At 29.3% G+C, this 16,186-nt stretch overlaps 1 protein-coding gene across 1 annotated transcript in view; it reads right to left on the bottom strand.

Annotated features, from left to right (window-relative positions):
* The window catches only part of LOC129966127 (sodium- and chloride-dependent glycine transporter 1-like), a 175,746-nt gene extending 162,313 nt beyond the window's left edge, over window positions 1–13,433 (bottom strand). The window contains exon 1 of the mRNA XM_056080513.1: window positions 13,150–13,433. Coding sequence (XP_055936488.1) covers window positions 13,150–13,236 — 87 coding nt within the window. The 5' untranslated portion in view covers window positions 13,237–13,433. The remainder of the gene's footprint in view (window positions 1–13,149) is intronic.
* Window positions 13,434–16,186: the final 2,753 nt, after the last annotated feature.

The following is a 16,186-nucleotide window of genomic DNA, read 5'->3' as shown; positions in this document are numbered from 1 at the left end:
ATCGATTAATAATCAATAAATCTTCATTTATGGAATAAAAAAGCTATTATTATCATGATCCTAATTTTGCAACGCAAATAAATCATTCATTGAAAATGCAACATGCATGTTAACCGCATTTGATCCAATAAGGTCACTAATGACTCCATTAGGATAATATGCTTTTAATAATTATTATATGTCATCACTTGCGCTCACAGTATTTACAAATTTCTAGATGTATCTGAATGAATGATAATTTTATCTTCCAGGGGAACATTCATATGAGAGACAATCGAAAGAAGAATTTCGTTTTATAGCTTTTTAACAGAGGGTGCTCCATAAGCTATTCTTCCAGTTACTTTCATTGTAAGTTAATATTTGGAATATGAACATCTGAGAAACTGCTACTTACATCTGCTGCAAAAAATTTGCTATTTGCATCTGCGACAAAAAAATCTGCAAACCTGCTATATGTATTTCAAAGATATGCGCAATCGCCAACATAAGTTTTTGCTGTATCTTTTATTCTTCATGTTTTAAAAATAATGTAGCTACAATTATTCATTCAGGAAACAATAAAGAGAAGCTATTTAGAAGGAATCATCAGTGAAAGCTACCAACGCTCCTATGAAAGAAAATGCTTGTAAAAGTAAATGAAATGTCAACATGTTGTGTACATGCGTGAGCTTTTGTGTGTCTATGCATTCGTGTGTGTGAACATAATTTTGCAGATGCATGTCTGAAAATGATTGAAATTTAATTTCAATTTATTTTCATCAAGAGACATATTTATACAAAGTTAAAGCGAAAAGACATACATTGAATCAGTCTACATCGTGCAATGAGCTAAAAAAAGAGAAAACTTTCAGTGATTCTGATTGGGATTTCTTTGCGACTCGTCGACTTAGGCCAGGGAATCTTAGGTATCATTTAAAAAGATGTGCAAGTGTTAAGGATTTTTATCCTTTCGTTCCTGGAACGGGAATCACGGTGAGAGCAATTTTGTTAAGCGCAGAATTAGTAGTCACGAGTCAGCAATTTTGTCAAACGTTAAATTATAGCATTATTTCACACGTGTTAGAAATAATTAAATGAAAAAAATGGGAATTAGATCAGAATATAAAAGAACATTTTAGAATGAAGTTAACATTAGCTAAAGATAAAAATAAACTATAAATTTAATTAGGATTTAAACCTGTTTTTATTAATTGACCTTTTAATTTTTTAAATTTTATAATAGCATATCTAGGAAATATCTAGACTCCCCAGGAACGAAACGAAGGATTTTAGTTAATCAAACCGGACTAAATAATCGATCAAGTTGAAATGACTGAATTTAAACATGAAGTTTTCCTTTGTTCACTTTTCACCGACAAATAATAATTTGGTATGGTAAGGGTAAGGCAAAGGTACAAATCAATACTTTCTCAATGAAACAAAGTATTTAAATATTGTAGCATTAATTCATCTATTATTCACACACGCATTGCATATTATATACAGTATAGTATTTAAATGATAAATCTTTCAGCAACAACGCCACACACCCAGTACACAGTACTAAAAAAAAAAAAAAAAAATGCTAAATCGGCGCCATGGTGACATTGAGGGAATCCCCAACTTAGAAACATTTTCATTACGAGAATGCTTCGCTGCCCTGTACTTTACCCCACCCTTCATTCCATTCCAAACGATTTTTTGCCCATTTTAATAACTTTCTTCCAGGAACTAAATCAGGAGTTCTAATGTGTTCCGTTTCGTACCCCGGTGTTTTTTTATTTTTCCCACATCGTTCCTTGCAGACGATATAGTCAATCTACCCGCCCCTCCGAGAACCAATCAATGGTGTCCTGAACGTAGAAAAGGTGTGGGGAGGTCACGTGGAAGGTAGGTAGTACCCTGAGAGCGCGAAGCTTGTCTGGCCTGCAATGTCTGCCGCATTGGCAGACTGAAAGTTAGCGCCGTTGGCATTGCGCCCACTTGGATAGGTGCCAAGTTTTTAGTGGATAGTGGAAGGTATTGGTGGAACGGAAATTCCGACACAATCTGGATATTTTTAGGCTCACGTGAGGGGGACCTGATTGTTATTTCAATGTCCAAATTTCTATTCCCACTCATAAGTTAATATGTTGATGCAAAGTGCTATGAAAAGGGGAAGTGTTCTCATTAAAAAATAAACTTTGGGGCAATTTTTCTGGATTTATGGAAAACAGAAAGCGCTGTTGAATGAATGAGAAACTTTCCCTCCCTGGGTCTTTTCCCGCCACTCATTAAATTCGTCTCGTATCCCGGGAGCTACTAAAGAATGATAAGAGGGTTGGAAGGCAGGAAGTGATGCAACAATACATGGATAGATCACTTCACTTTTGTTTATTTAAATTTACTCTTTTCGAAATAACCCCTTTTTTTAATATTTTTGGTTTGATTATTTTTTTGTTTTGTTTATTAAAAGAAAAGATAAAATTTTGCTCTTTTCTTTATAAAAGGCTTAACTTCTTATTGATGTTGACCAATTTTTAAGTTCGTTTCTACGGGTATCCTTTATTCGAGAAAACTGCATGTATAATAACAGAAAAAAAAATCTTCTATTCATACTACCGAGAATTTAAAATAGATTAAAAATTATTTTAAAATACTTTTTTATTTGCTAACGGAAACATTACTTTTACATTAGTTTCAAGTTTGCTCACATTTCCTCATAGAAAGATTTAAAATATAGAAGATTTTTTTTTCATAGAAGTATATTTTTTCATAGAAAGATTTCAAATATAGAAGTGTTTCATATACAGTACACTCCCGCATATGTTGTAGCCTAATGGGACGGAAAAGCAAGCTGGATAGTCTGGAGTTCTATGAACTCGTTTCTTTGCCCACTAATACTAGAAGACGAAGTTTTTATACCAAAATGCACTGTTATAATACGTTATAATAAGGTGTTTTCTCACTTCTTAGTGAGTACTAAGACCTCCATTTATCTCAAGCCACGTAGAAAGTAAACACGACTGCGGCCGAGGAAATCATACAAATGGTTGCCGGAAACAAGTCGAATTAAAACTAATTGTTTTGTACTGATAGTTTAATCTTCAACAACGACGAAACGAACAGAACACAGCTCTTTTTCTCTCACAACTTGTATTCTGCACACGACACTTAGGAGGATCATAGCAGAGGCCCTCTTCCAATGCCTTGGCAATGTTGCCAATGCAACGCCTTGCCTTTCTAATTTAATTACGATAAAAGAAAATTAGGCCAGATAGCCGCGAGCCGAACACTCAGGAGTGTACTGTACTTTATTTTTAAATAGTCCATTTTTTTTTTTGTCTAGTTCCAGCAGTCTATTTATATGACGGTTACAATTTTCTTTAAAAGATAAAGCGATCACATTCCAATGTTTTTTTTTCCTTTGTCTAATATGTTAATAAATATTTCAGGACTCGCTAGCAGGTTTTAACTCGTATATGCCGCCCACTAGCCATATTTTGAAATCAAAGTTTTTTTTCTCCTTTTTTTTATTTTTGTAATTACACAATTAATTCGAAAGTATTGTTTATTTTTTTCATATTTTATGTATTTACTAATTCTTTAATATATATGTATAAAAAATTTATACAAAATGATATTCTCGCCAAGAATCGTGCAATAGATTTAGAAAACATGCTAACTTCCCGCCAAAAATTAATATTTCGTAGCTATTGTATGCCAGTTAAGGCGTTCGCTGGCATGACAAGTTTTTTAGAGAATATGCCAGAAAATTTTGGGGCTAGCACTCCCGCTGGTTTTTTTTATGAATAAAGCGTAAATGGTAAAATTATCTCCTCATCTAATTATACTTATTGGAAGAGACAGACTTTAGGCTGTAAGAAAATATGGAGTGACCCCAGGTCCCGTGACTTATCGACGATGAATCTCTTAGAAGAACGAAAAATTTATAATGTGAAGATATACCAAATGCATTGAAGGAAGTTTTAGAGAAAGCAAAGCTCTAAATATATATTTATACTTATATACACAATTCAGGTTCAATGGCTCATTGGGTTTTTGGAAATGAGACACCTTAGAACATCTGATTTCAGTACTTTTTTATTAATCTTGTATTGATGCCGTCTTTTTTCCAATGGATCACACATAAACTGCCCGAAGGAACTGATTAACTTTAACTGATATCGTTGATCACCATTTCATCAATCTGCAAACTGTAAGTAAGACGAAATGTTCTTGGTGTCGAGACTAAAGAGGGCCCCGATAGACAATTTATAAGAATTTATCCTATCCTATTACTGATAGGGACAATGGTCTTGGTACTGTTTGCGAATCAATGCCGAAATGTGTTCATTTCTGCTCTCTACAGCTGAACTTTCACTTGTGCTATCATTAGCGAATTTGGGCATTTTGCAGAGCTTGCTTAATAAACTGGAAAATCCAGTTTCAGATTTCAATACATAATTAAATGATTGATTTAATGCAATTAACTTAAATTATATTATACATATTTAAACACAACTTAATCTTTATTTTAACGATTTATTTTAGATTAATTTACTTATTTTAGTAAATTTGGGGAAATACAAATTTTATAAAAATTTTATAGTAATAACTGTGCGTTATTCACATCTGTACGCATTGTTATTTAAGCAAAATCTTGTTGTTTAGACAGAACCTGATAATAAATAAGGACCTAACCAAATATACTTGATAAAGAGTTGATATTATTCTAATTCTTTCTTATTTATAATATTTGTATTTTTATTAAGTTGTCGGTAAATAAGCTAAAAATAAGGAAATACTAACTGATAATAAACAAATATGTAAATTGAAAAACTTAATGACATCTTTTGAATTGCTTTGTCTGTCGCTTTCTTCAGCCCAGCACGTTGTTAGTAAATAGGCTAATAATAAGCAAAGTAGTTAGTAACTGATAATAAGCAAATATGTAGACTGAAAAATAGCATAATAATATTTTTTAACTGATTTGTGTGCCGCTTTCTTTAGCCCAGCACCCTTAGACATCTTCCAAGTCCGAAATTCGCCTTTGTTACTACCCATTTATTAAATATCAATAGAGCTAACTACATTAACTGTAAGATTATTGATGTTTTTAAAGCTATTCACGAAATGTATACTTTTTTTACTCGTATAAAATAGTGGAAAGGTTTTTTTTTCTAACTTAAACCATATATTACCAAATGAAATTATGTTGGGCACCTGTAGTGTATTCTTTAATTAAAAAAATATTAATACACATGAAGAATAATTAAAATAAAACTGAAAACATTCTATAGCTTAAAGAATCACAAGAAATACCTGACGATGAACTGCTTGAAGAAATCAAAGAGGTTAGATACTTTCCAAGTTATTCAGAAGAATTTTGTCAAATTTGCAAGAATAATCAAGAGCATATTTTCAACTATAAACTTCAGAATTTCGCTACCACTATCCATTTACATTCGTAGAAAAAAGATATTCTAAATTGCAAAATTAATTACAAATTATTAGAGATAATCATGCAACATAAACGTTTAAGTGTGCTTTCATGGAGTTCAGTTGAGCAAGTTGTCCTGAATTTCATTGATGCCATTGGAATTGAAGATTTTCATCGAGGAAAGCTAGAAGTTTATCTTTGTAAGAAATGAGTCTCCATTTATGTTTTAAATATATTGGTTTGTTCATAAAATTTATGTTTACATGTGTTACTTTTGTATCATTACTACTTGAATTTATATTCTTTAACGATGTATTATTTTTAATGAAATTGTTTTCAAAGTAAAAATTATCCTGATATTTTTTAATAAATATTGGTGATTATGATGATTTTGATCTCCAGTTTTAATTGGTGTCGAATTTCCGACTAGATAGTACCTAGAACTGCAGGCGGGAGCAGCAGGCAAGTAGATTAAAAAAAACCGTTATCAACCCCTAATGAAAACATTTGTGAAATATGCGAGTTTTAAGAATTATAAAATATTAGTTTTATAAATTAATTTAAAATATCAGTTCTTATTAACCCCAAAATAATATTGTAAATTAGTCAGGTTTGTATCGGTATAATTATATTCACTTTTTTTATTATAACATAAATTAGCAATGTGTGCCATCTTTTGTTATAATATTACAATAATCTGCAATAATATTGTACCCAAACGAGGATGCCCAGCAATTATAAGTCATTCTGTTACTAATTAAATATTACAGCCCTTTATTGATAATTTCTGGCTAATATTTTCACTCTGTTACTAAAATAAAAAATAATTACCCATTAATTAAATATTAAATCGTAAAAACACTGATTTAAATTAAAAAAAGGTGTTGAAATGTAAACCAAATTGACTAATTTATTAAAAAAAGATCTTCATGATGCGCATTGCTTAAATTGTAAGATGTCATAATTTACTATTGATTACCATTTTTTCCTCCGTTTTAAGTTTTATTTCTTTTATAATTTTGGTAGTGATAATTTTTAATTAAAATTTTGGGGGTTTTGCTCTTTAATGTTGTTATAAATGAAGACAAAAAAGTTTACGATTATCTTTTCAAAATATATCTAATACATGGTGCTTTAATTATCCTATATTTCTCTGTTTTATTTTATTTATTCCTATTTTATGAGGAAATAAGTGGGATTATGTTCACCCAGTGCAACAGGGAATGTAGAAGATTTGAAACATGTATGATAACTTCCTGGTGCTCTGCGTCGATGTCTCTTAACTGTGATGACACGACGAGAATCAGCGCCTAACCACTAACCTAATACTTCCCAAAAATGAAACTTTATTCATAGATCCAACCTGATGCTTTATCTGTAATTTAATCCTATATCCGTACGTCGATGCCTCTTAACTGTGATGACTCGAAGAGAATCAGCGCCTAGCCACTGACCTAATGCATCCCAAAGATAATATTTTATTCATAGATCCTACCTGACTCTTTATCTGTAATTTAATCCTATATACGTAGGTCCTACCCAACACTTTATCAGTCCACTTGTCCTTACATTTTAATTCCTTTCCTAGGATTTAATTTTCCAGAACCTTCCTTTAATATATTTAGTGTATCTTCATAGTATTACGAAATATTCTTTTTGCCGAAGGATTGGGCGCCTAAAATAGCCACATGCTTTCGCAATACATAAAACCGGTTCTGTATCGATCATAGTGAGTGTTTGGGAAATGACCATCTGGGAATACCGCGAGATGTTGGCACTTTTTTTAGTATTCTTGATTCGAGGATTTGACGGGTACTCTAAAAAAGAGAAATACAAATGCAGTATCTACAGATAAAACGCCATTTGTAGGTTTCTTTAAAAACAAAATAAAAAAATTCTATGTTTTATTCTCTCTTTCTGTTTTAGGTCCTCGTAACGAAAATTTATCCCCCCTTTTCCCCCTGACTCAACGAATTGATTTCTATGTGAAGACAGAATTATGCAGTTAAGTTTTCTTCCAATTTCTGAAGTTTTATAAGCTTGAATGATCTCAATAACAATACATTATTTCAATATTATCAGAACTTAATTATGGATTTATCGATTAATCTAATTAAGCTAACTTCGTGCTCTTGGTGTCGCTTTGTAAGATAATTCGGAAGAAATTTATCTCAAGATTCTATAACATTTATAATGATAAATCACTTACCAAATTAATGAATTTGAAATTAATTACCAAAAAATGAAAATTACTGAAATGAAAAAAAAATGTAGTAATTAATGCACTAATAAAAGTGTGATTTTGAAAACTTTTTTATTCCTTTTAAAGCACTTGTAGGTTTCAGAGAAAAAAATAATAGTTGTTTCAATTTTTTCTTGTTTATAAAAAATGAAATTTAAATTAAATACAGAATTTAATAGCATAACTTTCAAAAAAATATTTACATTTCGAATTTCAGCAAAGTTTACTCATACTATTATAGAAAGAAAAATAATATCACGCATGCCTTTCAGTTTCGAATGCATGCTTGCTGAAGCAAGATAAGATCTCACATTCGAAGGTAGAAAATTCAAAGTTGGGAGTCCACTAATTGAATCGCCAAGTAATCGATCCTGGTGTACATTAAATTTGTCGGGAGCGAATATCGACAGAAGTTTTATGAGGAGTTATCAATTCAGCTATCGTCCTCGTCATCTAACCACTATTTAAATTTAAGAAGTTTCCCCAATATAGCCTTTGTGTTCTTCGAAAATAGATGTAAATATCATCGAAATGAAGCTAAAAAATGATCTGCTATGGAAGGCATAACAGTGATCGATTAATTGTACCACTCGAACTTCAAATTTGACACTTTGCATCCTCGCCGGACCGCACCTCAACGAGCACCCCAGTTTCCTTTCTTCATAAAATACGACGCTAAGGATATTTAATCCTTAACCATAAAAAATTGCTCCACTCGACTTCGAAAGCATTCGGAAACAATTGAATGACCTGAGCATTGCTACAGCATTGGAAAAAACTATGGTTGAGTACAATGGACCATCACAGACCATGTTACAACCTCTCCCGTAAGAGGATCATCCAGTCATCGGTAAAGATGACTAGCCTTACACTATTTCTATACTCAATCTATAATTAACCTATAATTCAACCATCCCGGATATATCCCCAAAATGTCACGGATGTATCACCAGAAATATCCAGAAATCACGGATGCTGTTAAAAATAATTCAGATACCGACGCAAAAAATTATAATTTTTAGGACTAAGAATAAACAAGTTTGTAAATTATGCAAATTTTTGATCAGTTAAGCATTTTATATTTCTTGATAGATTTCCTTCACCCATGATAACTATTTAACAAGGTAAAAGGTTTTCCTAATTTTTTAATAAGACATTTATGTATTAAATTTAAACGTTACGTTCGAAATGTACATAGTGATGTAACAAATATCATCTTAAAAATAAAAAAATCGCGTATCAAAGTTTGAAAAGAATATTTCAAAGGATAATGGAGTGAAATTTTAGAAGTGTTCTCTGAATTAAACAAATTGCTAATTTTCAATAACAGTTTTAATAATAATTATGACATTTAAACAAATTAAAATATAATTTTTCGATGCTTGATATGATGTAGCTGATCACATTTTTTTGTTTAAATTCTTAAAATATTTCATGGTTTTCAATTAACTTCTCTCTAGCATATATTTCATAAATAATGTTAGAGATTTCAAGCATCATTTCATAAGTCTTTAAACCGTCTAAAGAAAACAATGTAATAATTTCTTAACAGGCACTTTGTTAATTAATAACTTCGAAACAAAATACCTTCTTTAATTCAATTCTTAATTTAAAGTTTAAGTTAAAACACTTCCTGTTTATGATGAGAAAAATATATAAATTCATCCCCCCATTATTTTTCTTGTTGATAACAAATTAATTAAGGGTAGAAAACGAGAACCGAGGTCAAACGATTAAAATATAATTCAAATTAATGAGACACTGGATAATTATATCATCATCGCATATCAGTATTCTTTAGTATCAACATATTTTATGAAACTCGGTCATTTTGAACCTCTATTATGGTTTATAATTAGTTTATAATCTATTTGGTTTATAATATTTCGCTTTATAATTAAATTTACTGAGGGTTACAAATAAAAATAAATATTTCTTTTATTTCTTATTATATTAGACATTATAAAACTTCTTACGTGTATTTTTAAATCACTTCTAGCAACTTTTATATTATTGAATAACACTTTGTAGACTAAAATGTAGACTATATAGAGAGAAGAAATTTATGCAGATAATATTGTAAATAGATATGCAAGCAAGTTTTCATATAACTAATTTAGGTATTTAGTAAAATTTACAAAATTATTTAAACTTCATAATTTACTACTAATTAGTAAAATTTACAAAATTATTTAAAATTCATAATTTACTACTAATTAGTAAAATTTGCAAAATTATTTAAAATTCATAATTTACTACTAATTAAATAGAGATTACAAAAGATATTTTTTACAGTAGTATTTTTGTTTCTAATTTAAATGAAATTATGAAAAAAATTTAACTTAATAAGAGTTTTTTTATGGTAGTTTAAATATCCTTCAGAAATATTCGTTATTTACACATATATTATTTTCTATAATTATATTCTGATAGTAACAACGGTACTACGATGCCAATATTAATTCAAAAATATTCGTCTGGTGATCTCATAATGGGCTGTGCTGTAATCCACAAAAAATACACAAATGAATACTCATACAGCATAAAATAACGTTGTTAAGTTGTAGCAAATACTTAATAAAGGAGACTAATTAATTTTTCAAAAGTGGGGAAATTATCACTAATTTTAAAAAGCAAAGAGATTATTAAGCTCGGAAGCTGCATACATACGTTATGGGATTCTAAAATCCAGAGATTATTTAAATTGCAAAATGAATCATCGGTTTTGATTCCCAACCAAGATAATTCAAATTAAAGATAATTCAAACTTCTAGTCTAAAACATCATAGTATGATAGTTTCTTAGGATCTACTTGTTTATTCACTTTTTCGCATACGAAGTTACACAAAGAAAATGTATTGTAATCTTCAAAGTATAAAACTCGAAATCTTGCCGAATCTCCATGTTTTAGATTGCACGGAGTTTGAAAGACACAGTTTTGGAATTATGCTGTTTGCAAATACGATAACTCAAAAATGATTGATCGAGACAAAATAAATTCGGTTACGGACTTAACCCCAAATCCATAATTTTCTATCAAGTTTTGAACGAAATTCTCCCAAAAGAAATTTGTTAGTCTCCCTGTCCTAGCATAAGTGAACATGATACAGAGAGAGAAAATTTAGGCATAAAATTTAGTACAGGTAAGTTTTATCTAAACTGTAGATCCTTGTCAATTTTTGAATTAAATCATTCAAGTTGTTGAACATCTGTCTATCTAAATTTGTGTATGCATATTAATGTGATAATTAAAAATTAAACAATTTTGGTAAATGAAATTTGGTACAAAGGTTTAGTCTCTAAAGTATAGATTTTGATCAAATTTTGAACCAAATCTGTCAAAAGAATTGACCTTTGTAGGGCTCATATGCATGTAATAACCTGAACACTCAACAACTTAAATAAATGAAATTTGGTATATTATCTTGTGATTGCAAATGTAGATCTTGTGATTGCAAATGTAGATCTTGTGATTGCAAATGTAGATCTATGTGTTGTTGTTTATGTTTTGGTTTCAGTCGATCAAAAAAATATCAAAATATATACTTGATTTTCTGGTACTTGTGTATTAACCACATGGCAGCAATTAATCACATAAGTTCACATGCTAAATTCAGTAAAAATTTTAGATTCCCACAAAATATCGATATTTTGCAATTATTGCACCAGAATTCCATGTAATTAATACACATGTACTGGTTTTCTTTGTTATATGGAAAGCATACAGCTCTAATGTGCGAAAATAAAAATCTCATCATTCGTTGCGCTCGTTGCTTTGTACAAAGTGCAGGGGTGGGGGAGGGGGGAGAAAATATCTCATTGAAAAATGGGCGAGAAAATTTCGGAGAAACCATTACCACTGTTTTTATATTTAAAAAAGTATTCTTAAATAGACCAAGAATAATGTTTATACTCACAGAAAATGTATTTAATAACCATATAAAGTGAGTGTGCATAAAAACAGTTACTAAAACAATGAAAAGCATTTCTGAAAAACATATTTAAAATATTTTAAAATATAATTAAAATAAAAAAAAGTGTACAAAAAATTCAGATTAATGTGAAGATAATTTTTTTTTAAATTTTAAACTGGTACAAAATTGGGGTTTGGGCTACAATATGTTCAAAAGTTATTGAGGCAAGAAAAAAACAATAAAATTTCGGTTAATTTTAAATGAAAAAATGGAATTATAACTTTTTAAAAAATTATTTCTTAGTGAACAACAATTTCCCAACAAATATCTGCCCGGTAAAGTGTAAGTTATAAACTCCCAGACAGAGGTTCGCAGAGTTTTTAAATATGAATATCGAAATTTACAGATAGAATAATTGCTTTTAAACATTATCTAGATAGAAATAATGGAAAAGATTTATTCAAAGAAAAAAGTAATACCTTTGGTGAGGTTTTATACCAAGCGGTGGAAACATATATTTACACCAAAACTTAATTTTATATTTGTAGAAAAATATTTATAATTTTAAATAACTTTTAAATTGTGTTTATAAATTTGCTTTTATTTAAAATTTTGCATTTTTTTCCCGAAATTTAAGTTGTTTCAGTTTGACAAAAAAATTAAGACAGGAAGTAAATGTATTTAAAAAATTAGTATCTTTTCTAACAATAAAGGGTTTGCTCTTCAGATATTTGCCACTTTGCGTTTTGAAACAAATTTTAAATAATCATCTGCAATTTACCTATAATGATGAAATCAAAATGATTTGAGAAATAATGCCTTTTGTTCTAATATTATTTTGTCTGTTACATTCTGTTAATATTTTCATTAATTCAAGTGATTGAAATGAATTTGTTTTTTAAAATTATATTTGTGCATAAACACTAAATTAAATGAAAATATAAATACAGAAATATTAAATTATCATGCCATTCATCAAAAATTTCCAATATTCAAATAAAAATTCTATCAAATTCGCAAACTCCTTCATCTATATGTGTGCATTGTAATAATGTTTATTTCATATCAGTAAATGTTATGTATTCTGCACATATTTAGGTGAAATTTATACCTTTTAGTACTTGTAATCAACTTTCAAATAGTTACTTTCTGAATTATTATATTATGTTCATTATGAAAAAATTATTTTTATTCTTAGAGATGAAGAAATATAGAATTTTATTAAAACATTAAGTCAAAATGTTTTGCTTTAAATTTAAAGATAGAGTGACATTCAGGTGACTCAATTTTCAAAGTTTCTAATAACAGTTCAATGGTTTTAGTTAATCATGAACTATCAATGAATTTAATATTAAATATCAATAAAATAATTTCATGTTTCAAAATTTTCTGAAACGTTAAAATTTCAATGCATAATAATAAATATTTTAATTTATGCGTGCTAACTGATAAATCATGCAAGTGGTTTAAAGCTTATTAATTTCTTATGTTGATGAAGTGTGCAGGGAAAAAAAACTGATGATCATTTAATTTGTAACCGGTTCAGAATATTATAAAGTAAATACTTAATATTAGAAATTAAATTGACTAACCTGAGCTCTTTCAGCTGCTTCCAAGAACTGAACACGGCTTCCAGATGAACTCGCTGATTGACTGCGAGGAAAAAGTATATTTTCCATTTACTTTAAAGTTTTGTTTCACTCTTTAGAGTACCAAAAATAATTGTAGATTTTCTGTGACGTTATCTCACACACAGATGAGCAAAGTTGTACAGCGAAGACAGGTTTACGTCTTCATTTTGCAATTAAAACAGTTCTGTTTCTTGATAAGGGAAAACGAATAAAAAATAATTTGTCCTTTAGTGATAAATATAATTTTCGTTTTTTAGTATTTTTTTTACCTTAAAAATTTGTATTAAACAGTGAAAACAGACAGTTTAGAACTCAAACTAATATATTTATATATATTATTTCTAACTAATATATTATTTCAATCAAACTGAATTAAATTGAAAGTTTTGAATTAAAATTTCGTCGTCTCTAAACAATACTGCAAGCAAAAATTTTCTATATTAAAAACAAACTTAATAGTATAAACTTTCTAAAAACTATTAGTAAAACAAATCAGCGATTTCAATTAAATTGGAAATACAAGAACAAAACAAAATATATTAAAATTTGATCTAGTTAGTTTCTTATTTGAATAGTTTAATGAACATATTAACCAGTATGAAGTCATGAAATTACATTATCCACATATTATATCATGGTTGATAATTATTTTATTTGTCTATCTATATCAGGCTACAATTAACTGTACATATTTATAATTATATATAAGGGGTCAACTAATATTGGGCTGATGCAATCTTTGTTTACTAAATATTTGTCTATATCTCACATTAATAATATCATAATTCACGATGATTTTTGTACCATTTCAAAGAACAATATATTGACAAGAAAACAATCTAGTTCACGATGTCCAGAATGCTGTCTCACGAACTATGGAATTAGGCCGACGTAGTACCGGCACATATTTCTAAATACTTCGGACAGAGCGAGAAACTCCCTCAATTGACAGGAGACAATCACTCATGGTTTTTCTTTTCCACATTTTTAGGGACATTCCTCTGACGACATCAAAGGTCATACCTGAAACAAAACACCGTGTACTCATTAGCCGTTGATGACGTAGTAAATATAGAGAAACTCGCGTGGTAGTGTAGGTTCGTAAATAACAACCATAAGCCAGCCGGAAGCGCAAGAGCAGATTCAAGGGACCGCCACATCAATAGCGCAGGTTTGCAATTATAGTCGCCGTTATCTCTTTTTTGGCGAATATTGGTCCTTCCAGACAGAACGAAACGGAGTTTGGCGAAATTATTATTATTTTTTTATAGAAATTTTCACAGACATAAAGAAACAGGTAAAAATGTTTTTGGCTGGATAGAAATTCGCTTAGTTCAAAAAATAATTAATGTTTAAATTCTGTTGTTATTCTAATGTAAAATTTTTAAGTTTAAAATGTGTGACAAACCATTTGAGATTAAGTTTTTGAAACTGTTACAAAATATTTACATTTTTGAATGAATTGAAAATAAAGAATTTATGAAATAAAGGTATATCAGTTAAAATCCAGAAAGTGTTTTTAAAATTGGTCAATTTTTTTTTTTGTTTTTGCCAAAAAGAGGAAGGAAGCTAAAAACATTTACTTTAAAAGTTTATTAAATTATTTCTTCAAGCCTTTGCTGATCTCTTTAGGAGTACATTACCGATTTCCAGAACTGAGAAATCAACTATAAGAAACAGCTGGGGTTCGAATTTTAAATAGCATGAAATGCTTTTAACCTCCTTTTGCTTATAAAGCATTGAAAAAACATATTGCTTATTCAGTAATTTAAGAGCTGCAGAAAATGTAGAGAATCTATCACAAAATTTAAACGAAAAAAATCTGAGCTGGAATAGAATTCATAAGGTTCTTCATAAGAAAATGTTCCTAGAATTTTGATTTTGAGGAAAAAAGTATTTAAAGATGAAAAATAGTTTTAAAATTTAAATAATACTAAATACTATAAAAAATTAATGTAACTTCTCAAGGAATGAACTTAGAAATAAAATTCAAATGATTTCTTTGAGTAAATTCTTTAGAAGTTAAAAATATCAAATAAAAAATAATCGAATTTTTCGCTCAATCTCGAATTTTTAATGTGTTCAAATACCGTAAACTCATCTTTATACATTTGAAAAATACTTCATAAATACTCTTGCATATAAACATGGAATTTTTTTATAAAATAATACTTAATTTCTATCAATGGATTCATTTTTAAAACCAAAATTTTCATCTTCGATCCTCCAAGGAATCTTTTTTTTTTTTTGGCACCGCATTTGTGTACAATTAATTAATTTGAGTGTAGTAATAATGTAAATAAATTCTTAGAAGAATTGACTAAATTAATATATTTTTCAATGATTAACTTTAGTTTTTCTCAGTGACAAATAATTAACAACATCCATACTAAAAAAAGAAAATTTTAAAATTAGAGTTATTTGACTACAAATAATAGAAAATTTGATTGAAAAAATATTTCGGTTTATAAAGGCTTTTATTCTCTTTTCAAGTTTCTGAATAATGAAAAATGTTGCCATTTTTCTCTCTCTAAAATTACATAGGTAAGTTGAACTGTTGAAATTTTCGTTCGGAAAAAATTTATTGAATTTTATTCCAAACTATTGGAAAAATTATTTTCAGCTGAATTTTATAAAATTAATGTTTTGTCATGATATTCTAAAAGGACAGACGTTTTTTAGAAAATTTGAAGAAAATTAGAGTATTATTGGCATTAAAAGCGTTGTAGATTGACATTTATTAGAGTGAAATTTATATATCCACCCCACCCCCCCCATTAATTCAATCACATTTTGTAAGTGCCGGCGTCATGGCATAGGGGTAGCGCGTCTTCCCCATTATCTGGGCATTCTGGGTTCAAGCCCCGGTTCGGACATGGTTGTTCTTCCTTTGTTCTATCCATGAGTTGTGTGAATGTGCCCTTTTGTAAAAAGGGGTTGTGCAAGCGAATGAGTGATGCGTGAGTGGCAAAATCGTACCCCTTGCCCTAGTTAGCGC

This window comes from Argiope bruennichi, chromosome 4 (genome assembly GCF_947563725.1).
Source record: "Argiope bruennichi chromosome 4, qqArgBrue1.1, whole genome shotgun sequence".
NCBI lineage: Eukaryota > Metazoa > Arthropoda > Arachnida > Araneae > Araneidae > Argiope > Argiope bruennichi.
This window is presented reverse-complemented; position numbering and strand designations above follow the sequence as displayed.